This window comes from Typha latifolia, chromosome 1 (genome assembly GCF_019914945.1).
Source record: "Typha latifolia isolate L0001 chromosome 1, TyphaL0001v2, whole genome shotgun sequence".
Classification (NCBI taxonomy): domain Eukaryota; kingdom Viridiplantae; phylum Streptophyta; class Magnoliopsida; order Poales; family Typhaceae; genus Typha; species Typha latifolia.
The window spans coordinates 7,373,877-7,399,637 of NC_133086.1; the positions used below are offsets into that span (position 1 = coordinate 7,373,877).

Below are 25,761 nucleotides of genomic sequence, written 5' to 3' on the forward strand. Positions count from 1 at the left end.
TTATAATAACTATATTCTAGAATATACATACTATTCATCAAAATTATATTTATGCGAAGAATTAACTTAATTACTAATTTACCATATATATATATATTCTATCAATTTACTTTATATTAAATCAAAGAGTATTCATTTTATCTTTTCTTTTACTTTATATTAGATCAAGTAATTATTATATTTTTATTATTCTATAATAAAAAAGAATATAAATTTTAGAATCCACCTTACTCCTAAACGCCTTAATTATTTCACTTTACACCTTGTTGTGACGTGGCAAAATTAAAATTAGTCACGAGAAATTTCTCTAAACGAAGTCTTGGGTCCAGTGACTCCTGTCAAGATATATTTACGGAATACAGCACGTACACCGTATAAATCCTGGTAGGAGCCAAGAGAGATTCGCGCTCCTCCACCCGTTTCCCTTCCCTTCCCCCACCCCCCTCGCTCTCTCTCTCACCCTCTCTCCGATCTCGCCTCTGTTGCGTAGCGAGAAAGAGGGGAACCGAAAAGAACAGCCTCTCGTTCTCCAAAGCCCCTCCGATCCGAGTCAGAAGATCCAATACAATCTCAGCCTCGCCCTCGAATCCAAAAGATCTGGTCTTTTGGCTGCAAGGAAAGGCTCGATCTGCGCGATTTGGCATCAAATTCGGCGCCGTCGGTGATTCTGAGGTCTTTCAGTGCTCAATCCCTTGAGGTAGGCCGATTTGGATCATTGATCTTGTTTTCGATCCAATGCTGCTTTTATTGCGCGTGTCTTGGGTGTGTTTTCGGTACATTATTGGTTTTATTAGATGAACAAAGGTGAATTTTTGAATAGATTAGGGTCCCTAATGACGGGTTTGATGCGGTTGTAGACTTGCTTTATACCGCTTTTCTGATTCCGGGAATTGAATGGAATTTTTCGAGTTCGCTACAGAAGGTCGTCATGATACTGTTCGTGAAGATTTTGTGAAATTTTACTGCTTTAATCTGTACTTGTGTGTTTTGTACAGAAAGCACCTAACTTTTTTGGGAATAAAACCTACCTCTTGGGTAATTCGAGGAAAGGTGGGGCAGGGACTTCTAGTCTAAACTAGAAAATATTTGAAGTCATGTTAAAAGAGAAAAATATACACTGGTTTTTCATTATTCATCTGACGGTATGCTTTTCCAATTTTGTATCATTTTGATGACTGGAGTTTTTTGTTGACCGTGCTTCACATTATTTGTTAGATTATCACAATTTTGGAAGGTATAAGGTATCATTGGTAAAGCAGGAGAATAGATGCTCTTTTATTTGTCAGGTACTATTGCTGAATTTGTGGCAGTTTTAGATGGACTACAGTATCTGAACCTTCTCTTCCTGGTCTGTTTTTTTCAAGGTCGAAAAGCGGAAAAGGCACATAACATTTTGTGGAACTGTCTTGATGGAATTTGGAGAAGCTTTAGGGCGTAGAGATTCTGCTTTCAAATGCATGGGATGGATGATTATGTACGACTTCAGGTCAGTCCTTGGTCTTGTCAGAGTTTTATGTTGAACTTCAACAACGGCCATCTCCAGTCTTGAAATATGGTTCTTCCACTTCATTCACTCCTTCCACATTTAAGGGCTCTCGGAACATCTCTCTGATTTTTGTCGATGGAAGAGAGGCCATTTCTCTTGAATGTTACAATTGTTATTAGAGACATCTATATGACTCTGGTTTGAGCAATACTATAGATCATATTCAGCAGGCAGATTAGCTGTTTCTTCAGCATTTTCTGCTGGAATGCTCATAAAAAGAAAAAAAGAAACTGCTGTATTGGGTTAGGATGGAGTTACAGCAATTTCCATCCTCCCATGAAATTTCTGTGGCTATACCTGCCCAGGAGAAGCCAAACAAACATCTGAGAATCCGCCATAAAAGTGTGCAGTTCGAAGACCCCTTTACCTCTGAGGACGATCCTAGATTGATATGCATAAATGATCCAAGAAGAACAAATGACAAATACGAGTTCACAGGCAACGAGATACGAACTAGTAAATACACCGTAATAACTTTCCTACCCAAAAACTTATTCATCCAATTTCACCGACTAGCTTACCTGTATTTCTTGGCCATTGCTGCTTTAAATCAGCTTCCTCCTTTAGCTGTATTTGGGAGAACCGTCTCTCTTTTCCCCCTCCTCTTTGTGCTTTTTGTGACTGCTATTAAAGATGGCTATGAGGATTGGCGGAGGCACAGATCTGATAGGAAGGAAAACAACCGGGAGGCACTTGTTATGCAATCTGGTGAATTTCGGACAAAGAAGTGGAAAAGTATATGTGCTGGAGAGGTTGTAAAAATCCATTCCGATGAAATGATCCCTTGTGACATAGTCCTTTTAGGAACTAGTGATACGAATGGAATAGCATATATTCAAACAATGAATTTAGATGGTGAGTCAAACCTAAAGACAAGATATGCTCGGCAGGAAACTACTTCCATGGCCTGCGAAGAAGGCACCTTTTCAGGGTTGATCAAATGTGAGCAACCAAACAGGAACATTTATGAATTTACAGCCACTATGGAGTTCAATGGTCAGAGGATACCACTTGGTCAATCAAACATTATTTTACGTGGCTGCCAGCTTAAAAACACTGATTGGGTTATTGGCGTCGTGGTTTATGCTGGTCAGGAGACAAAGGCAATGATGAACAGTACTGCATCACCTTCCAAAAGAAGCAAGCTGGAAAGCTACATGAACAGGGAGACCCTTTGGTTATCTGTTTTTCTCTTTGTTATGTGTGCAGTTGTGGCTACTGGTATGGGTCTATGGCTTAAAAGTCACATGCATCAGCTTGACACCCTCCCTTACTACAGGAGAAAATTCTTCACTCGTGGGCGAGATAATGGAAAAGATTACAAGTTCTATGACATTCCTATGGAGATATTTTTCTCATTTTTGAGCTCTGTTATCATCTTCCAAATAATGATACCTATATCTCTGTACATCACCATGGAACTAGTTCGATTGGGGCAGTCATACTTTATGATTGAGGATAGACGGATGTATGACAGTAGTTCAGACTCAAGATTTCAATGCAGATCTCTGAACATTAATGAGGATTTGGGTCAGATAAGATACGTATTTTCAGATAAGACGGGCACACTGACTGAGAATAAAATGGAATTCCAGAGGGCCAGTGTTTATGGAAAAGATTATGGTAACCCCTTGAATGTCATTAGTCATTCATTGTGCCAAACAAACACTCAAGGCAAGGTTACTTTTTCTGCCTTCTCTCAGTCATCTTCTCCCTTGAATTATTGTGTCCTATTGGTAGCCATACTTTCTTTTATTCTGATAGCCATGTGGAAATGTGGTTGCCTATCTGTCTATCTCAACTGTTTCATTATGATACATTGATTTTCACTTCTGCTTTACATAATTGATTAATTCTGACACGTTTACATTTTGCAAGATGGGTGATAATGATGTAGCACAGATAGAATTGAATTGCGTTTAGTGCGTATGTGTAGATGACCTCAATAGGGCGTAAGGATCTTTTAATCAGGGATAGGCTTCCTATTGGCACACATTGTGCCGATTGATGGTCGACATAGTATGTCAGTCGTTCCTACTGAAGTAAAAGGCTGAGTAGTCTCTCATGGCCACCAAAATCTTATTTCTCTCGACTATCACTCCTTCTGAGTTGCTGAAAAAACATTTATCTAGCCGATTTAGATAATTAGGTCATAAGACGGCTTTTTTGATCAAACTTCTACTTGCTAGTGGCATGCCCATGCTGATGGTTTACATGGTAAGGCATTTTGTCATCCTATGACTAGAAAAGTGCTAGGTAGCCTCATTACACCTGTTGATCTTCATTCCTATTGTGAATTCCCAATCACCAAATGCAGGTAGAGGGAGGCAAAGAGAGAGGAGTAGGGAAAGAGAGTTGTATGACAAGCATAGGCAGCATGGTACCTAGTAGGTTGAGGCTTGTTAAATGTAGGCAGTTGAGGTGTGGCAGACGCTAGGGTTTTGATGATCCACTAAGCGGATAATTAGATGCACCCAAGAAGAGTATATGGACTGGCATCCATGATACTTTTCTTCTTGTGCCGCTAATATGGTGACATGATAAGAGTTGATTGGTACACATGCTGATTGGCATGAGAATCTATGTTTCCAGAATATATGACGACAAATCTATGTAGGTTATAAGAAAAATAAAGTTGACAAATGACAAAATGGGTAAATTAAATATGCAACAATGATAAGATAAGAACCTATTTAAAACTACGCAATTACTTTTTGTTAGTAATAATGTGCCTTTTGTTGTAAAGAAACAAGGTTAAAGTCCTATAATTTTTACTTTACACTGTTCTATGATAATTTTATTATCTCGTCTTTTGTGAAAGGTAGGCCTACGCCCCATAGAAACTGTCCCTTGGCCCGTAGGTCCTGACACAAGGTTACGCCTTTACCTACATTCCACAAAATTGTGGACCACAAATAGGATGTTCGATGTTTCCATGTCTGTAGATCTCGTATATATTAAACTCTTGGTGCTAAGCTGCATATAATAAGGCATAATTATGTTATACAATACTTTGCATCTCTTCTTTTTAGTTCTTTATGTGTTGATTAGTAAATATTGAGAAATTGTGCTTAGGATCTACAAAAGAATCTCAGTATCTAGTGACAACTTCTAGCCTGATTTGATATAGGTTCCCATGCTGTAGTTGCTGGATGCCCGTTTCCTCGCATTGTAGTATGATATATGTTGTGGGCATAGCCTGATTTGATATGGGTTCCCTTGCTATGTGCATTCTGTTATTTTTGTGATAACCAACAGGTTGTGATCCTATAACATTCAGCAATGACCTGTTCTATTTAATTATTTTTGATACATTTTGACTTTGCCTCTTTGATATATTTGGTCTTTGAGATTTCATTTTCACTAAACTTGGTGCTAAGCTGAGGGTATTAGGGATATTTATGTTATAAAATGGTTTATCATTTGCTTTTGCAATCCCATTTAGGTGCTTCTAGTGATGGTTCTTTATGTTTTATATCATAAAGTTTGTTACATTGTCATGCTAATGTGTTCAAATGTTCTCACCATTATAGAAAAGTGGCTAGAAAGTGCCTGACATGGATGCTTCAAAATTTTTGCTTCTTTGTAACTATACATACTACCTAAACGCTAGCATTACATATGATGTCCTACATAAATTTTTTTAAATTTCAAATTAACTATAGATGTTCACAGATTAAGAAATTCTAAGTTTCTAATTGCTTAATATCAAACCAAGGTTTTAAAACTCGGGATTAATGTAACAGTAAGAAATGTGGAGTTATAAAGTGAGTGAGAAAGAGAGAAAAGAGAAATAGAAAAAAAAAGTTGAAAAACATTTACTCGAATTCATCAAGTATGGAGTCGCTAGAAGAGCTCGTTGGATCGGCTGCTAGATGAGCTCGGTGAAGTATGAGGAGTGGGAGGAGAGCGTGTGAGAGAAATAGAGAGTAAAAGCTGAAAATTTAAAAAGAAGACAGCTGATGACATCAATTACTATGTTCCCCAAGTCGGATCTATTTAGATCCGACCTAAATCTTTAAAACAAACTTATTTGAAGTTTTCAACTAGTTTTAGCCGAGTTATTGGCCGATCCCAAACTGAAACCAGCAAGTAGACTGGTTTTGAGTTAGGATGCCAATCCCACGTTTTAGCCGATCCTTCTCGGGATCGACCAAAACTGGGATCCATGGTAGAAATATAAGTCATTATGCATATGGTTTTCATACATTATACTTTAAGTTCATATAATATTTTGTGGTTATTAATTTTTAAATTCCCTTTGACTTCTGGATGCCAGCCTATCCTCCTCCCTAGTGCTTGACACCAAAGGCTTTCTGTCCACCTATCTAATTCATGCTACACATAAGCTATATACCAATGATGGTTGTGCCGACCAGGCACTCTCTCCATCTCCTTTTCTCTCCCTCTGGTTGGCAGTGGAGTCTCTTTTCTCATGACACGATCAGCAAGTGCCATGACATGACCATCATTGCTATATACTATAGGTTCTCATGCCTTCACTTCCTAAAATTGTCAGATCTATAATTATTTATACACTGATTAATTGGTCGTTACTCTATAATTATTTGCCTCATTTTTTTCAGTTTTTGTTGAATAAACATAATAAGTTATATGGTGGAACAAGAAAAAAAGCTCTACGATCTATTACTCAATAGTCTTCATAAGTTGCAGATGTTGAAAATTTTGAACCTTGTATTGCTTAGCAAAAGGACAAGAGTTCCGGCACATCATATCTGATCACTGTATTTGCAGTGGTCATAGTTATTTTTAATTGTAAATTTGTAATGTTCATCAGTATTGTTCCTTATAAGCTTCTTGGGGCTATATTCCCTCGAGAGGCTGAGACCATGTAGTACATCGGTACTAAGGAGTGATTTTACACAAATAGAAGGTTCCTTAGGAGGATGGTAAGGACAAAAACTACATTGGGGAATTAGTGAGAAGGAATATGATAGTTCTTGATTTCGACATGAATCAACACAAGTAGAGATGAATAGAGAAAAAGGATCTATAAATTCCACCCCAAATAGTTGAACTAAAGGCTTGATTATTGTTATTGTTCTATTTGTTGCAAGCTGCTCACCAAAAGTACAACTGTTACTAGTATCGTATGTGAAAAGACCTACAATTTTCTGCCACGATGGTAGGTGCATGACTTTTGTTAATGTTATAATTTTCTTTTCTCACGAACATTGTTGTGGTATCTTTGCTCAAACCTAATTGTGATATGTTGTGCTTTCCGTACTATATTTCTGATTGAAATATTATCAGTTGTTGTCTTGGATGGCCATTGGTCCATCAAAGATGGTAAGTATCCTTCGAGTAAATTTGTTAATTGATGATAATAAAATAGGGGAATGTCAATAAAAATAAATAATCAGCTCCTTTAGCGAGTGTTACTAGATGGAACAAAATGCTCGGCTGTTGCTCATCAACTGGGTTATTCGTTTATTCCGTACTTTGTGATGACCTTATCTTCTGTTTGGTTATACAGAAGCATTGGGAGGTCAGAGAAGCAAGCTTAAGTCAGAAATGAATGTTGACCCAGAACTTGTGGCTCTATTGCACAGAGATTTGGTCGAAGATGAAAGAATTGCTGCACATGAATTTTTTCTTACTTTGGCAGCCTGCAACACCGTCATTCCAATGACTTCACGGTTTTCATCTCCTGGTTCAGCCAATGAAGTACATGAAGTAGAAGCAATAGATTATCAAGGTGAGTCTCCTGATGAGCAAGCTCTTGTAACTGCAGCTTCAGCTTATGGGTACACTCTTGTTGAACGGACAACTGGTCACATTGTTATTGATGCCAACGGGGAGAAGATAAGGTAGAGTTCTCACTTGTTTTACATATATGCTGATTAGTTTTTCTTTCCAATAAACTTCCGTTTTATGAACAGAGAATGAGACCATTTTGGATTTCTGATACTGGTTATTTTCCTTGTTATTTAAATTTTTTTCAACCTGCATTAGCTTATTTTACTGATGGTTTCACTATAAAGCAGGTTGGATGTTCTCGGTCTCCATGAATTTGATAGTGTGAGGAAAAGAATGTCTGTGGTGATAAGGTTTCCTAACAATTCTGTGAAGGTTCTTGTGAAGGGTGCTGATAGTTCAATGCTTAGTATTCTGGACATAAAGAGTGATAGCAGATTTGTAAATTCATTGGCTGCTAAAATAAGGCATGCAACGGAAAACCATTTGAGTAATTACTCATCACAAGGTTTACGAACCCTGGTAATTGCTTCAAGGGATCTGAATGATGCTCAATTCAGGGAATGGCAGGAGAAGTATGAAGAAGCTAGCACTTCAATTACTGAGAGATCAGCAAAGCTCCGGCAAGCAGCAGCTCTGGTTGAGTGCAATCTAAATCTTCTTGGGGCTACTGCAATAGAGGATAAATTGCAGGATGGCGTTCCTGAAGCTATTGAAGCCCTTCGGCAAGCAGGAATGAAGGTTTGGGTTCTCACAGGAGATAAGCAAGAGACTGCAATATCAATTGGTCTCTCATGTCGACTCCTAACCCAAAGCATGAATCAGATTATTATAAATGGCACTTCAGAGGATGAGTGCAGGCGTCTTCTGATTGATGCTAAAGCCAAATACGGAATAAAATCTGCAGATAGCAGAAATGGAATCATGAAGCTGAAGACAAGCTCAGCCTGTGAATTTCTTAACATTCCAAAATCAAGGATGCTTACTAGTTTAATACCTGATAATGGACCACAAAACCTCAACTATGCTGGTGCTGCCACTGATATTTCAGAGTTTTGTGGAGAGAAAGGGTTAGGTTTGATTGATAACTCATTAGCCCTCATAATCGACGGGAACAGCCTTGTCTACATATTAGAGAAAGATCTGGAGTCAGAGGTATGAAATCTATTTCCTTCTTCTAAATTTATTGGATATGAATGATTTCAAGATTTTGAGGGCATGAAAGCCTTTTTTAGTCCAGCATTAGCTGAGTTGATTATTGAATGTCTGGTTGCATTTGCAATTAAATAGGGGTACTTTACATATTAAGTTGTATTTTGCCTTTCCAATCATATGGACTTAAAACTTCCCTGTTTCTGCAGCTATTTGATTTGGCAACTTCCTGCGCAGTTGTGCTATGCTGTCGCGTTGCTCCTCTTCAAAAGGCTGGAATAGTTGACTTAATCAAAAGCGGAACGAATGACATGACTCTGGCAATCGGTGACGGTGAGATTTTAATTCAAACTATTTCCTTGTTTTACTTGAAAATTATGTGCAAGCTCAGTTGACCACAAGCTGCTGGTTATGTATTTTTTTTTCAAGAGTTATGATGCTCGCAGCATGGACCTTTTTGGGTGGCCGGCACTGCCTGGGCTGTGCTGCATGGAACAGCAATGGCTCTAAGGTGATCCACCACATTTGTATCTCCTCTAGGCAATGGTGGATCCAAAGATGGTCATGCCACAGCGTGCCAATCACCGGATGGCACAACACGAGCTGCGACGCTTGTCGGCCGCGCCACGAGAGGGAGAGAAAAAGAGGAGGGAGACTACTCACCTTCACTCTTTGATCTCGCTGTTGCCGCTCGTCGCCGACCTCGTCGTCGCCCATAGTTTGTGTGCCCGGAGGTCATCAGATGCGAGTGGTGCCTCCATTGACGACCTCCGGCACGCAAACAATGGGTGACGAGCTCGACGATGACATCAACGATGAGTAGGTTGCTGCTAGGTGGGGTGCCGTGCGGCACCCCTCGTGCCACATGCCAGTAGCTACCGGCATGCCTTGTGCCGGTCGGCACGGCCACCGTTGGGTGGATCACCTATTGGAGGTGCAACATTCCATGGATTTGCTTGTCATTTATGATTTGTGCTGGTATTATGCCACCATTTCATAAAGATGATTAGACTATCTTTTTATCCTATAAACCAACGCATGAAAGATTGGAGAGTTGTTTCAGACTCAGTTATATGATGTTAAGGATGTCAAATAACAGAGCTTTTTTGCTTTGTCTTGAGAAACAGATTCCTTATCTTGTCTAGTATTAAATACGAAAAGTGAAAAATACTAAAAGATAAAGTGGATACTGAATAACAATAACTGTAAAAGGAATAATGGGAGTATATGTTCATTTTATATACTCACATATTGTTTCTATTGTCTGTTATCATCTCTAGAATATTCCAGAAAATTCTATTCTCATAGGAGAGAAGAGACCACAGTTATGAATTCTAAAATTTAGTTCTCCAAGTTCTTTTTTGAGTCATCACAGACACTGCCTTATTTTACATCTCTGTTTAAGTATATGAAAAGTTCACCTACATAACTGTAACTTATGTCTCTTTTTTTGTGTGATGTCAGTCAGTCCAGGAAATATCTCCCTTCATTAATCTGAGACCCAAGGAAATATTTGCTGTGTTTTTCCTTTCATTTCTTTAGACATGAATCAAGGAAATTCACTAAAGCAAAGTGTATCTTATTTCAAGGATTCCAAGACTTCATGCTTCTTTTGTCATCTTCTGAAGCCTTTGCTGGTTAATGCAAGTCTCCTTTTGACCAATAACCCTCTTTCCATCTACACTCTCTCTACCTGAATTTATTGTAAACCTTTTGATTCAGATAGGTTCCTCTTTCAACAGAGAAGCATAAAGATCTGATAACATTGTACATACCTTTGAAACAACAAACATGTTGCCTGCATCAAATAATCACCCTCATTTCCATTACATACATACATATATGTATGTATATATATATGTACGCATATATATATTCTAGTTTCTAGTATATGAATTTTCTTTTAAAATGGGTAAGCTCGCGAGTCGCAAGCATGGATTTCTGTAAGCTTGATTATCTTGGTCCTGTAATCAAAACGTTGATCGTTTGGTTTTCTAATAGAGTTGCTTGAAATATGATTGACTTTGAGTGTGCCTTTCATTTTGTTAGTCCTATCTGTTACCACTTGAGGGCATTGTTTAATGTCATGGTACTTAATATGACTATAAGACTTGCTCCTTGCATCAAGAGGTTATGATTTCAGGTCTTGGAAAAAAACCTTCTCAGAAATGAGGTTATGATTGTTTATATCTTTTTACCGAAGACTTTGCTTAGGCGAAAGCTTCATGCATTAGGACACTCTTTTCTTTTAAAAAAAATATTGGTTAACGCTTATATACTTTATCTCTCACAACTATTGAAAATCTGTTACTAAAGGGAATGAGCTTATCCCTTTGACTTCAGTCCTTTTTCCTGCACAGGGGCAAATGATGTTTCCATGATCCAGATGGCAGATGTTGGTGTTGGGATATCTGGTCAAGAAGGTCGCCAAGCAGTGATGGCATCAGATTTTGCTATGGGACAATTCCGTTTTTTGAAGAGATTGCTTCTTGTACATGGACACTGGAATTATCAGCGTGTTGGCTATTTGGTTTTGTACAACTTCTACCGGAATGCTGTATTTGTATTAATGCTGTTCTGGTATGTACATCAACATTCAATATCGACTTGATAGTGCTATCTTGTTTTTTGTTTATGGTTACATTATACGTATCTCACTAATTCAAGGACTTGATATGTGCATTATTTCAGGGTGTATATTTTATAATTCACTTAAGTAGTTTAAACTTTTAATATGCATATCTCTTTTGCCTTAATCATATTGATGCTTGATTACTAAGATGCCATATAACAGAAGAATTAATGAAAAATGAAGTCCGCCGTTTGTTGTTTAGGGAACGTTGAACCAGAGAGAGCAAGAGATTTGCTACAGGAGATCTTATTATTCATCAAGAAAGTTTGAAGGAATTGAACACTAGAAGTTCTAATGGATTCCTTTTATTTTCTTCCAATTTCCAGAGTTCCATGGAATTGGATGCTAGAAGTTATAAGAAAGGGATTCCTTTTATATGCATATCTAGTTTGCCGTGTTCAAAGGTCTATGAATCTAATCTTTGAAAATTGAAATGATTAATTGACCCGTTACTTGGAGCATATGTAAATTTACTCGGCTCAATTTGAAGCTCTCAAAATTTTCAAAATCATGAATTGCCTGAAATACAACTGCAGCTATTTCTTGGAAGGCGTTTGCTATTTGCTAATTGTTGAACAGTATAGTGAGTTAGTGACTGCTAAGTGGGTAACATATACTGCATCTGGGTCCTTTACATTCAATCCTGTGAAGAGAATTAAAAGAGATCACATCTATGAACAGTTGTTGTGTACACTGCTTCCCTTTTGAAGGCATCATTAGAGTTTTTTTTAATGTAATTTAACTTGTTTTATTCTTTCTTTTTGAGAAATACTTATGTTTTTTCTCTGACACTTAAATGTGATTGTTATTTACATTATTATAGATATCCTTCTTTTTGGAGAAAAGTATTTCTTCTTTTTCTTCCTCACCATGTTTTAAATTCTAACTTCTAAGTGAAAGAAAATATACTTGTACAAAATAATGGTGCTTCTTTATTAGGTACAATAAACAATGGAGTTTCAACAACTATTGCTTTCTTAATTCTTAGGATGCTAAGTTTATTATAGTTATCATTTCAACATGGATATGCAGGTATATTTTATACACAGCATTTTCTGCCACTTCTGCTTTAACGGATTGGAGTAGTGTCTTCTATTCTGTCATCTATACATCAGTACCAACAATAGTGGTTGGTATTCTGGACAAGGACCTGGGTCATAAGACGCTCCTCCATTATCCAAAACTTTATGAAGCAGGGCATAGACAGGAGAGCTATAATATGAAACTTTTCTGGATCACAATGCTTGATACATTGTGGCAAAGTCTTGTTCTATTTTATGTTCCATTCTTCATTTACAGGAACAGTTCAGTTGACATATGGAGTATGGGAAGTTTGTGGACTATAGCAGTAGTTGTGCTTGTCAATGCTCACTTGGCAATGGATATCCAGCGTTGGGTATTGATTTCCCATGTTGCAGTATGGGGTTCTATACTCATTACATTTATGTGCATGGTGATAATAGATTCCATTCCACTTTTCCCCAACTTCTGGTTAGTTTCCACTGATTTCTTCCTTTTTGGGTGCATGTTTCTATTCAACAGCTGTTTTAGTTATTGTGCTCTATTATATGTGGCAGGACAATATACAATCTAGCCACTACAATAACTTATTGGCTCAGCATTCTCCTTATAACAATTCTAGCATTGCTTCCTCGATTTCTTTACAAAGTGATCCATCAGATATATTGGCCTTCTGATATTCAAATAGCTAGGGAAGCTGAAATCCTGAGAAAGCTACCCAAGCAATTGGGGTTGACACCTGATGATGATGTCAGCTAACAGATTCAGTGTGCTTCAATTAACTTCACCAGGCTTAATAATTGGGACATTATATGACTTCAATTTTGACATTGTTCAGTTGTCCCCTATAGTTTCTTGGTAAGTTGAAGTTAGCATTTTTGACTACCACTATCATTTGAGCATTTCTTTCTTTCCTTCTCCTTACATAGTGTCATATTAAAATTATTAACAAATATCATCTTTTGAATTTCTCTTATAAATGTTAATTTTATGCTTGTTATCTCACTTTGACATTGTTTATGAATGCTTAATCTTACTCTTAGCTTAGAGCATAGGCTATACACAATATACTCACTGTGGTGCTTTATATGTGGGCACGACTTTATCCTATAACTGTCTTAGATGAAAAAGTACCGGATGCTAGCCGAGTAGCCATAGTTGAAATTTAGATGACATGTAGGTTAGCTTGCTTTTAGGTCCAAAAATCCTCAACCTGAATTTTAACCATCTTATTTAGGTTGGAATAAGAAGATCAATCCCAGTCAAGGGTGATAAACCCAACTCTGAACCATTCATAAGCGCTTTGGCTTGAAGTGACCCACACCTTGTTTGTCGCAATGACATAACTATGGAGTAATAAAGTTACAGAAGAATATATAATATTTCAAAGAAAGCAGCAGTGTAAATGCAAACTAAAAATTTTAAATGGAACATGGCAAATTAAAATTTTATGTTATTTCCTTCAGGTAATCAAGTTTTTCAGCCACTAGCAAACAATCTTTGGTGTTTAAAATTAGCCATTCGTTCTCCTTGAGAAACAGAAGAACAACCTGTGATGCAAAAAGAGCTCTAATTTAATAGTTTTCAAGGTGGGCTTCTCTGATCTGACAAACACCAAAATTGGTTTATTGATAACACTTTGTTCGTCTAACATCTCTCCAATTTTAGCCAGCCTTATATTTTACAGAAGTACTAACTTTCCAGTTTCCACTAACCTTATTCTGCCTGTGGCATATTGTTATATTTATAGTCAGATAATAAATTTAATATTGACCGAAATTCTTCCTTGAACTTATCCTTTTCTTGTGTCCTTCGCGAAGATTTAGAAAGAAATTTAAGGAAGATTACTGGCAGGGTTTCTAGGTTAAGATGGTCTAATAAGACTGCCTTTATTAACCAATTAGGATTCATGAACAAGGAATTAACTCAGGGCCTATTTGGCCACTTAAATTATAAGTCAAAAGATGTTTTTAAGGTTTCACAAAAAGTTTTGTTCCTCTAACTGGTGATTTATAACAGTTGGGGTCCTTGTAATACTACTGTATCTTCAAAGGAGGCAAACCCAGAATTGTAATAGAATATAAAGTAATCAACTTTGGTCTTCTGGAAATAGAATATTTGTCATGTATTGTAAGGAACTTTAGTCACACACACGTTTGCAGGTCCTTAATACAGAAATCTAAATATACTAATACATATGCTATAGCATTATTCATATGCATATGCTTATATGCACATGCACATACACATACATATGCACATGCATGTACACACACATATGCATATGCATAGACATAAATATTCACATACATCTAGATATACATATATACATGAGTGTAATTGTGCCGAACTCTAATCAGCTTGGTTCTAATCGTAGAATCAAGCTTGAATTGATATAATTTCAATTCAAGCCAATTTTGGGCTCGAACCTAAACGAGTTGATCAATAAGCAGATTGAAGCATAAATCGAACCTGATCAAGCTTGAAATAAGGCCTACTTCAATAGTGAAGGTTATATCACACCAAAATTTAGAAAGAAAAATAATCTAACAAGTAGGTAAGTATTTGATCTAAAATCTCCATTCATTTGGAGAAGAGATGATGTGATAGAATTCAAAATGACAAGATGAGAGTCATCTGTATGGCTTATTCCTGCAACATATAGAAGAGACAGAAAATTCAATAATCTGTATCACTGTAGGCAAAAAACTTGAACTATAAAAATATAGACATTACAAAAACATAAACTAATAGAAATCTCCATGCATTTGGAGAAGAGAAGATATTATCAGAATTCAGAATTACAATTCTACAAGATCTGAGTCCTCTATATGAAGCTTATTCTTGCACCATATAGAAGAGATAGAAAATTCATTAATCTGTATAAGTAATGCAAGAAACTTTCTAAATGAGTTTACCTAATGCAAAATTTGAAACTAATAAATTATAGTCACATGCCCTTCACTCCTTGCTAACATGCTCTGATACTCAACAGCCAACATTGCACTTAGGCAAATTTTAGAACATAAGTACATAATGCTGCCAACACAAATCCAAATTAAACATATATGACATCATTGCCAATGCAAATCTAAGTTCAATACAACCAAAAGTATGCAGTGAATTGTCAATAACATCAATTTCTCATGAAGCCACCTATTACAATAGTAAAATTTTTTAGTAAGTTAAATAGTTAATATTGATAACTACAATGTATAAGAAAAATAGTGTAGACTCTAGAAGTTTCACAAAAAACATTCTCCATAATAAAGGAGTTACTCTACTAGTATAAAACAAGCATTAAATCAAGAGCAAGTATCAACTTTTAACTAGTGGATAACAGACTAATATTGATACACATATGTTAGTGCAATTAATTTGCATGTTTGTTAACTTCGGAATCCAACTTCCTTAGCACACCAATGCCATTATCACGTCAGGATTCAAAGAATTACAAAATCATTAAGAACCCTTCCTCCTACGCTAAAAGTAGACTCAGAGGAATAATAACTGAAATAGAAATGATATCACGTGCTATCTTTGAAATAGTAGGAAACTTTAAAATATTTAATTTCCACCACTTTCGAGCATCAAATTTGGTTATTGTTTTATCAGAATTAAGCATCAACATTTGCTCATCCAAATAGATTTTCTACTCAAATTTGATAGGTTGGCTTGATTTTGATGATCCATAAAAACAATTGAATGAGAGAAATCAAGTGGTAGTGTTGTATCATCTGGATTAAAGGCAGGAAGAAAAGGCACAACAAAGTTTCAACAATTCTACTTGATGATTTTTAAGTACATAAGTATTATAAATATCATGTAATACTTCTTTAACCTTCTAAATATTTTCTTCAGCCTCAAAATAAAATATATCTTAGGAAAATAATATTCTACAAGCTTCATTTTAAGACAGATTTAATATTATTGCTATTGTCATCAATGTGTTGCAAACTCTTCAATATTTGTCAAATTTTATCTTTATCTCCGCGGTCATATTTCTCAAAAAGGGAACATCACTTTCAGATGCAATGTTCGGTGATTCTTTCACTTCCACATTTTAGACAAAAAAAGATTAGCTGTTGGATATGAACTTCCAAAAAATATATTAGTGACATTATAAAATGTTTCAGGAAATATTCACACCATTTGGGCCTTTCTTAAATCATCTTCAGAAGGAAGCCTTTTATAATTTGCATCTCTGGTTCCATCCTGTTGGAAAACATTTTTATAAAACAATGCATGTCCTAGTATAATGTAGATCGAGTTTCAACGAGTAGCAACATCTAAATCCAACCCTTTAGAAGTAGAAATGGATAATAGCCTTGCAATTTCTTTGAATTTGTGAAGGCATAAAGGGAATTTTTTTAAATAAGTGACACTGCATATGGTGTTACCAATAACATCTTATCCCATCTTGAATAATTAAATTAACGATATTTGCACAACACCTAATATGAAAATGTGTCCCTTAAAGACTAATTTTCCTCTAGCTCTAAATTCTTCGAAATAGCTTTGACTGCAACATTATTAGAGGTGATATTATCCAAAGTGATATTTAATACCTTGCCTTCTATATCCCAACTAATCAAACATTCAATTGTAGCATCTTCAATAGCAACAACAGTGTGCAGAGATAAAAATTGATTACATCTTTATGTAGTTCTCAATTAGAATCAATAAAGTGAGCAATCAAAGACATTACAACTGACATTTTGATTTGATGTCCACATATCTAAATATTGAATTGATTCTACTAATATCTTTAAAGAGCTTTTTTAGCTCTTGCTTTTCAGTCTCATATACTTTAATGACAATTTCTAATTGTGTTTCTGGACACTCCCTTATTATGTGGATTTAGATATTTAAATTAAATATGGAACTAATTATGCTCCACCGTACTAAAGGGATACTCATGTACCATAATCATTTTGTGTATAATATCCCTTATTAAATTTTGATTATACCCAATGCAAGTAACTTGTGATATTGCATTTCTGCAATAGAAACTCCACTACTAGTGGAAGCTGAAGGAAATGAAAGAATCATTTGTTTCTTAGCCAATAGTCCAATGCATTCTTTCGTGTCTCTTCAAATGTGCAGTGGTGCCTAATTCAGGCACAATAGTTTGTTGAGCAATGCATACATTGAAACGTTTCTATATCTACTCCTTTTTCCATCACTTTTACCTTCTTAAAAAACTGTCATACTTCAAATGTCTTTCTTCTACTCCTTTCCTGTGTAATCTTATTGTTTTTCCCTTCAAATTGTACATCAACATTAGGTACATAATCACCTATTTGCATTCTACATGCAGTTGAGAATGCAACAATTCATGTGACATTCTACATGCATTAAAAAAAAAGCACTCATTACTACCAAGTATGCATTCAGAAAATATACATATAGTAAATTGAATATTTTATACATGCATTCAAATAAGAAACATTTATAAGGGAACTAAAACACCTCTAATATACTTCATTAGGTGATAAGATAAGGACTCAATATCTGTAATAATGCTTTTCACAAATAGCCCCACTATCCTATTAAACAATGACAACGGTTGGTCAAGATAAGGGATTATATTGTATACGATCATTATTATTTACAAAACTATCTAAACCCACATTAAAATTAGTAACAGCCTAATCCTACCGACACCATCACGACTTCACAAGCGAAGAAAGACTTGGTCTAGGGACTCAATCGATACCAGTTAACCCCATCACCTTACCCTCTCTCATATACTCCCCAAACTTTGTTCCCTGAAAATAAAAGAAGAGGAAAAAGGGAATGGTGGAAGAAAGGTCGATCTCACCTTGAAGACATGAAGTAAGATAGTCAAACTATCAAGGGAAATCCAAACAGCGGCCGGTGGCGAGGGAGAACCATGAGAAATGATGGCTAATGGGTCGACCGTGACAATGGCAAGCTGGCTTGTGGACGAGATAGGGAGTGGAGCTACGGAGCAATGGAGGTGGAGTGGCATGGTGGAGATTAGAGATGGGCGTTGGGTTTTAAGTTTCTAAATTCAAGCCCTATGGAGTAGCAAATAATATAGTATTATTTGGAGCCTTTTGATCTTGATCTAAAGGTTCATATTAATTGTATATATTATATATTATTTAATATTAAATATTATATTAGCTGATCTTGATCAACCCGGCTCATGATCAAGTTTGGCTCAAAATTAATTTCGAGCCAAGCTTGATCGAGCCTTAGCGAGTCGAATTCAAGCTGAGCTCAAGCCAACTCCATATTTGTACATGCACATCTACATGTTCATTCACGTATACATGTATAAATTAAACCCACATGTGTATACACGTATAAATGTGTACATGTATTCCTATGTACAATTGAGCTTCAATTGGCTCTGCTCTTCTGGTAGTCTATGCAGATATGAAGACAAATCCTAAAGCGAACTTGTTTTGTACAATAAAATGTTAGTGTTTCCTTCTCAGCTAGACTATTTACATTTCTAGAAGATTTTCCTTACAATAACTTGTTGTATGAGCCTTATGATGTGAACCGAGTTGTGCTCGATCTGAATCATGAACATTTCTGTGCATTCGCTAAATATTCTCTCGATGTTGGAAAATTACGAAACCGGTCGAAATAGCTTCGTGACTTTCCTATCTATGTCTTTGATGTTCAGCCCCTCAACAGATTCACAATCTATCTAGGTCAAACCTGGTCGAGAGTTCAACGGTGGCATTGGTGGTAGATTTGTTTGTGATTGCGGTTTAGATGGTAGGAATGGTGGATCAGCTTGTAAATGGTGATGGAGATGGCGTGGATATTTGATGCTGGTAGTGATGAATAGGTAGATTGATACTTTAGTAGAGAAGATGATGAAGAAGTAGGCTGGCACTACGAGACTAGGCGTATTGGTGGTTGAGAAGGGAGGAGAAGCTTCGGTCTTTGGTGTAGGGCATCAACTTGGCTTGAGAGAACGTGAGGGAGGCTAGAGAGGACAAAATTGAGAGATAGAGGCAACGCAATATTCCTTAATTAGGGTTGCACTCCACATATATATATATATATATAGTCTAACTCTAGACTAAATAATAGATAAATTAATAAACTTAACTAAACCAGTCTCCTTATCTTTCTAGGATTAATTCTCTATTTCGCTGCAGATGGATTCTGAATATGAATAAACATTGAACATGAAAGTTCTAAATCATGACGTCATCGATTTTATCCAACTGGTTTAAATGTTTAATTCTCCATTTTGAGAAATTTATTTTGAATATTTTTTGGAAACTGTGTAGAGCTTAATTGCACTTAGCTAATTAAATAAATGCTAATCTACTAGGAGTTGATTAAATCACATAAGCTATAAGATAATAGACTCGATCCATCAAGCCCAATGTTCCTATTGATATAATTCGATATTACGAACCAGATCTGGAATGATCCGTTCGTAAAAAAATTATGAAAATTTAGGTGGAGGTAGCCTCGTGAGTTATGGTTCTAATGACTCTGATTTCACCTAAATTGGAGTCAGGATGAAAAGATAAAAATAAAAAGGTGGAGATATGTCAGAGAGGGTAGAATGGTAAATATCTAACGTTGTGGCGGTCGTCGAAGGGTGGTGAACGACCAAGGGTGGTGGTGGATGACCGTATTGTAGGGTGGTTGCTGGAGGAAGGAGGTGGCTAGGGTTTGGAGAGTTGGGATGTTTCTACGGCTATGATCTACTCCTAGAAAAATAAAGCGATCTAACGGCTAGACAAAAGATAAGGATGAAAATAATAATTGGCTAAATTCAGATTTCTTCCAATGATAATTATCAACACATGTCCACCCTTATTTATAGGAGTAAAATTCCTAGCGGATCGGATCCACATGCGGATTATATGATTTACTTGAAATTCAAAACAGAAAGATAAAGCTAAGTAACTAATTTGACTTGACTCGATTTAACCCATATGGTCGGATCGTAACAATCCACCATGCTTTCGACACCTTGTCCTCAAGGTGACTAGTCTCTCATGTCTTTGTACTCATACAATTTGTCGTGCCAATCAGTGGATTCAGGTTCGTCTTCCTCGAGTCCGCCAAGGAACATGACGTGGGCTAGCTGGCGCTTGCATTTATGATCGGGGGTAAATCGGTCGTCACAGTAAAAACACACGCCTTTTTTTCGGCGTTCTTCCAAGTCGTTGGGTACAAAGCGGCGCGTGATCATCTATCGGTTAGGCTGAGCCATTGGTGCAGGTTGAGTCGGGGCAGATGCCGTCTCTAGTGGGCTGTGGGCTTGGGCCGCCTTTTTTCTCTCATTGCGGATCTGGTTCAGTTGATCCAACTTGGACTCTATCATAACAGCTAAGGAGAAGGCCTTGTCAGAAATAGTGGGCCTCAAAGCCTTGACTTCAGCTTGAATGTCAGGCCTAAGCCCACTAATGAAGGTACTCTTCAGGCTCGAGTCAAACCAGTTAGTGACTCGGTTGCATATCCGCTCGAACTCCTCCCAGTAAGTTTGAACTGTTGTTGACTGAATCAGCTTAGTCAATGTGGCCTGAAAGTCCTCGTACTGGGTCGGACCGAATCGAGCACAAATCGCATCCGCAAAGTCCTGCCAAGACTCCAATGGTCGAGTCCGCTCAGCCGACTGGTAACACCTAATCGCCACACCCTTCGAGTGAAATGAGGCTAGCCCGACCTTCTGGTGGTCGAGCGTGCCATGTTACATGAAAAATTGCTCCGCTAGATAGGTCCAATCTAGGGGTCTCCTCTAGAAAATTTTAGAAACTCAAGCTCGATGGTCTGAGCTTGGATCCCAAAATGTGGTATGTCATCACGGGCGAAGTGACCTTGGGGTCGAGGTTGGTATCGTGGGTCATAGGCCCACGGGTTTGGCTCATGTCGCCCCCGGGCTGCACGCGGGTTTAGCTCAGTCTAACGACGTGGGCCCACCGGTGCATTCCACCATTCATCCTCAAGCTCGTACTCGTGCTCGGGGTCTTGTTCATGGGTTCCAAACTAGTTTGCACGAGGTGGTCGAATCGGTTCGCAAAAATTTGGCCTGCCTCGAAAATCGTGTGCTTCATCTCCTTCATTTCAATAACCTAACCTTAAGGCTGAATTTGGAATTCGGCCTAGAGGCGTCGCCATAGGGTGCATGGGGGGCGGTGGCAGCTGGGTTTGATCAGGGGTCGCCGGCAGTTGACCCCTGGCTGGTCCTCGTGGTGGTGGAACGGTGGTGAGCGGCGATGGAGGGCCAAACTCCAGCTCAAGCTCGAGTTGGTGCAGCGGCGGCCCTGATGCGTCGCCGGCCGATACACTAGCCCCCGACGGCTGCGGAAGGGACCAGTGGCCCCATTGCAAGGGAGCAGCGGCGGCGGGAAGCCGCGGCGGAGCCACTCCGACGTAGGGGTAGCTTCTCATGGCTGTGGCTGCCGAGTTCGGCCACCCGACAGTCGCCTGCGGCGGCCATCACTGGCCGGCAGTGGGCCAAAGGAAGCCGGCTGTGGTCACTGGTGGGCGTGGGAGCGTCGAACTCGTGGCCACCAGCCGCGGGTTTGCTGCAGCGCGAATCGCCGTTGCTGGCAGTCTTCTAGCCAGTGCCAGCTTGAACGGTGGTCGGGGCTCGGGTCTGGGGGTCCCATGGGAGGGATTAGACATGACGGCGGGGGCTGGGAGCGACTGGATGGCCGTTGGTGGGAGGCTAAGGTTTTCAGCCCTAGCTCCCACCGCGGGTGGGGAAGATAGCTCAGGGGCCGTCTCTGGCTGCTGCTTCGGCATCGATGCGGCGACGGGCTCGGCCTGCAGGGATGGAAGGCGTTCCTCCACGACCAGAGGAAGGGTTCTTGCTGGCGGTTGGGTCTCCTCTCCACCTCCTTCACGATTTGAAGTTGGTGGCCGTGGTTGGGCTATTTCTGCCATGGCCGGCGGCGCTGGCAGCACAGGTCGGTGGAGGGTGGCTAGTAAGGCCTCCGTCAAGGCCTGGATCAAGTCCTTGAGGGCGGTTTGGATCTCTTTCGACTCAACCAAAAATGCTTAAAAAAAAGCTTTTGCCCACGCCGGTCGCTCGTCGTGGACAGTTGCTGGGGTTTGAGGGGGTGCCAGATCAACTCCCCCAGGAATGGAGATGAGATCGTGGTCCTCCATGGTCGATCCCTCCTCGTTGGCCTTGGAACACGTGTTAACCATCTTCCGAGGAACGTTGGCTCTGATACCAATGTTATGTATCAAATCTAGAACAATCCGTTCGTAAGAAAATTATGAAAATTTAGATGGAGGTAACCTCATGAGTTAGAGTTTTAATGGCTCTAGTTTCACCTAAATCGGAGGTTAAGATGAAACGATAAAAATAAAAAGGTGGAGATAGGTCAGAAAGGGCAGAATGGTAAATATTCGATGTTGTGACGGTTGTCGGAGGGTGGTGGATGGCTCGTATTGTAGGGTGGCTGCTAGAGGTAAGAGGTGGCTAGAGTTTGGAGGGTTGAAATGTTTCTACGGTTATGATTTACTCCTAGAAAAATAAAGTGATCTAACGCTTAGACAAAAGATAAGGACGAAAATAATAAATGGCTAAATTCAGATTTTTTCCAATGATAATTACCAACACATATCCACCCCTATTTATAAGAGTAAAATTTCTAGCGGATCGGATCCAAATGCGAATTATCCGATTTATTTGAAAGTCAAGACAGAAAGATAAAACTAAGTAATTAATTTGACTCGACTCGACTTGACTCAACTTAACTCATGTGGTCAGATCGTAACATCCGACTTGACCTGGTTCACATTACTCTAATTGCAATTGAAAGTAGAAATAATTGAAGCAATTAGCCTTAGAGATTACTTGGCAAATATCTCTTGTATGATTTTCCTTGGCTAGGGATTCAACAGTCTTAGAGGGTTAATGTCAGAGTTGCCGTCCTGGTCATGTTTGAGTTATGCTCTAGTCAGCCCATTTTGTTGGGAGAAGGCTTCAATAATGATAATGATTGTAATGCCAGTTTGTTGGCAGCATATGTTGATCCATGCCATGCAGTGCGTTAAATCTTGGGCAATACATGAAAAGAGATCCCTACGGGGCCATTTTGACTAATTGGCAGCATGCTGCATGCCAAAAACAAACGACACATTGCTTCAGTTAGCGACAATGATTAAAATAATGCTTTACCTTTTTACTTTTTGGTAGAAAATGACCAATTCAAAGATGTCCAATAAAAAATAATGAAAACGAGCATTCAAGATGAAAGATTATGATATAAAAGGAAAATATAATTTACACCCTTTGGTTAGACCAAAATATAGAGTGCCTACTTGGACTTACGTTTGTTTCCCTTAACTCTCTTATAATTCAAACTTAAATATAACTATCTCACATATGTTAACATAGAGAATCCAAAATGTCCTTTTTATTTTATAGCTACTAATTTTAAAAATGATCCTTTTTGTGAATATTAACTCTTAATCTTTCTATAATATAAAATGTAAAATGGTCATATGATTAGCAATTTTAATAGAAAATTATCTTTACTGTTAGTTTAATAGAAAAACTAACGATTCGCATAATAGGTTAAGTGACAAATAAAAGTTCAACAAAGCATTTTGGAATTTGACCTAACTACATTTATTTCCCCCTATAAAATTATTATCATATAGAGGTGAATAAGAAACTTCTTTCAAGTTATCCTTGAGACAACTGAATAATATATACTAAGTTCACAGGCATAGATTTTTTAAGTGCAAATTAAGGGCATTTGTATTATTATCAGATAGAGGTGACTAAGAAATTTCTTTCAAGTATCTTTGGGTACAAATGAATAATATATACTAAGTTCACAGGCATAGTCCTTTAAGTGCAAATTAAGGGCATTTGTGTGATAATTTTCTCTTGAAGGAATCAATAAGGGGAAATAAACTAATAAACTGTTATAAAGGTTAAGAAAATAAAAGGGAACATTTGATACCTTGTACTCTCTCTCAATCTCTTTAAAAGTTAAGAAAAGAGCTGACCTTTTTGTTCCTTTCTAGAATGTAGTAGAAAGGAACTGCATGGTGATCTAGTGGTGCAAACTTTCAATCATGGTGGTTTGTCTTTATTATGTAGATTAATCTAACAGAGGAGGAAGTTCCTGAGTAGGTGGGGTTCTTTAATGTCTTTATCCCATTAATTGCTGGCAAACAATTTTCTTTTGTCTATGTATCCTGCACGATTGCGTTGTATTTACTTATTGGAAAACATGTACACAACTTTTTCTTAGTGGAAAGTACATAATATATATACGATAGTCTTGTCTGTGCATTCATATGGAATTAAATGTGATTGAGAATATTGCTAATGCTTTCCCAATCTTTTGGAAACTTTTCCATAGGCAGGCAAGGCTAGAGCTATTGGTGCGCTTGTAATAAGAGAGCCCTATCTATGACGGAATGCCTCCAAGATAGACTTGTGAATGCTGTGAATGTTGGTAATCACAGGACCATCTGTACAGATATGGAAGATGTAAACATGATGCAAAAATCTGCTGGAACAGTGGCGCAGTAGGAAGTTAGGGTACATAGTTGTGAGAAAATTACATGGTTTTCTTTTTTCCTCTTACATTTTCTTGGAAAATTTAGGTTGATGGTATTTTCCGTAACCATTGTGCACATATCTTCTGTTGAGGAAGAGAAGCTACTTGGAGAAAGAATAGCGATTGTGTGCAGTTGCGTCTGTGAGTAAGTTACCGAGAGTATTTTGTACTTAAAGTGATGATCATGTAACTAAGCTTCATTTGTTCTTTGGTTTAATTGTTCCTTTAGATGCAAAGATGATAATTTAAAGGGTGTCATCTTCATCCAGATTTCTATGTTCATGTGTAGATGTTATCTGCATATTGTTGCTTTTGTCTTGTACGAGCATGAATTATGTGCCTGCCAGGCGATACTGTTCGTGCCGACCAACATGGATGCATCACCTATTATTGCCTGTATGTTGTGGCCATATTTACTATGTCATCTAGGACTGGCACTTGATATTTTTGTTCGAGTCCAAGCTGCAATTAAAATTGTATAGTTCTCTATCGCGAACTGATCTTATAAGATTTTTGTCAGATACATCTCTCGGTTGATTTTTCTTTCCCTTGAGAATTGGGAACAGACAATTTAGAGGGTCTGCTGGTTTGATCATAAGAGCATTGGTCATGGGTCATGACCGTGTTTCTACTGGTATCTTTCTTTTCTCTTAGTGAGAGCTTGCTGCATATTTCTTGTTTTGGACTTGCCCAAGTGCTTGTTTATTCTTCGTTTTTTGACACTTTCAGTGGCATTTGATGACATAATTTAAGAATGAATCCATCAGCAATAAGTATAATACAAAAACCCAACCTATGCTAAATCAAGATGTAATATGTTCTCTTTGACCATCTACTTTGATGACCAATCCAGATTATCCACTCATCTACTGATTCTCATTAACAACGAAAAATTTGGATGGGCAGACGGTGAGAGAGATTCATGCTAGAAACAACCATTGTGGAGCTAAACACCAAGCAACAGGCAAACTCGCCTAAAAAACTCTTGATGTCCTCCGGCAAAATTTTGGCTCAAATATAGCAGATCATCCAACGCCTGTAATAACACCATCACCTCCAGCTCTGTCTTTATTTCCAACTAGGGAAAAGATTTTCAAAATTCTAAAGCTTCATGTTCTTCTATTATATATCTCTCTTTTCAATCCTCA

At 37.9% G+C, this 25,761-nt stretch overlaps 1 protein-coding gene across 4 annotated transcripts; it reads left to right on the forward strand.

The window, feature by feature from the left end:
• The first annotated feature begins 330 nt into the window (after positions 1-330).
• LOC140789843 (phospholipid-transporting ATPase 1-like) lies at positions 331-24,881 on the forward strand. 4 transcript variants are annotated; one of them, XM_073139708.1, is made up of 10 exons: positions 375-697; positions 1,216-1,286; positions 1,365-3,220; positions 7,044-7,377; positions 7,552-8,419; positions 8,626-8,749; positions 10,777-10,996; positions 12,081-12,539; positions 12,626-12,926; positions 24,413-24,881. In XM_073139708.1, exons 3-9 carry the CDS (start codon positions 1,795-1,797, stop codon positions 12,825-12,827), a joined length of 3,633 nt encoding a protein of 1,210 aa, XP_072995809.1. In that variant the 5' UTR covers positions 375-697; positions 1,216-1,286; positions 1,365-1,794; the 3' UTR covers positions 12,828-12,926; positions 24,413-24,881. The 4 variants fall into 4 exon arrangements, with proteins under 4 accessions (XP_072995802.1, XP_072995819.1, XP_072995829.1 ...); XM_073139701.1 differs by lacking the exon at positions 1,216-1,286 and having other exon boundaries at positions 331-697; XM_073139718.1 differs by lacking the exon at positions 1,216-1,286 and having other exon boundaries at positions 331-697; positions 24,417-24,881.
• Positions 24,882-25,761: the final 880 nt, after the last annotated feature.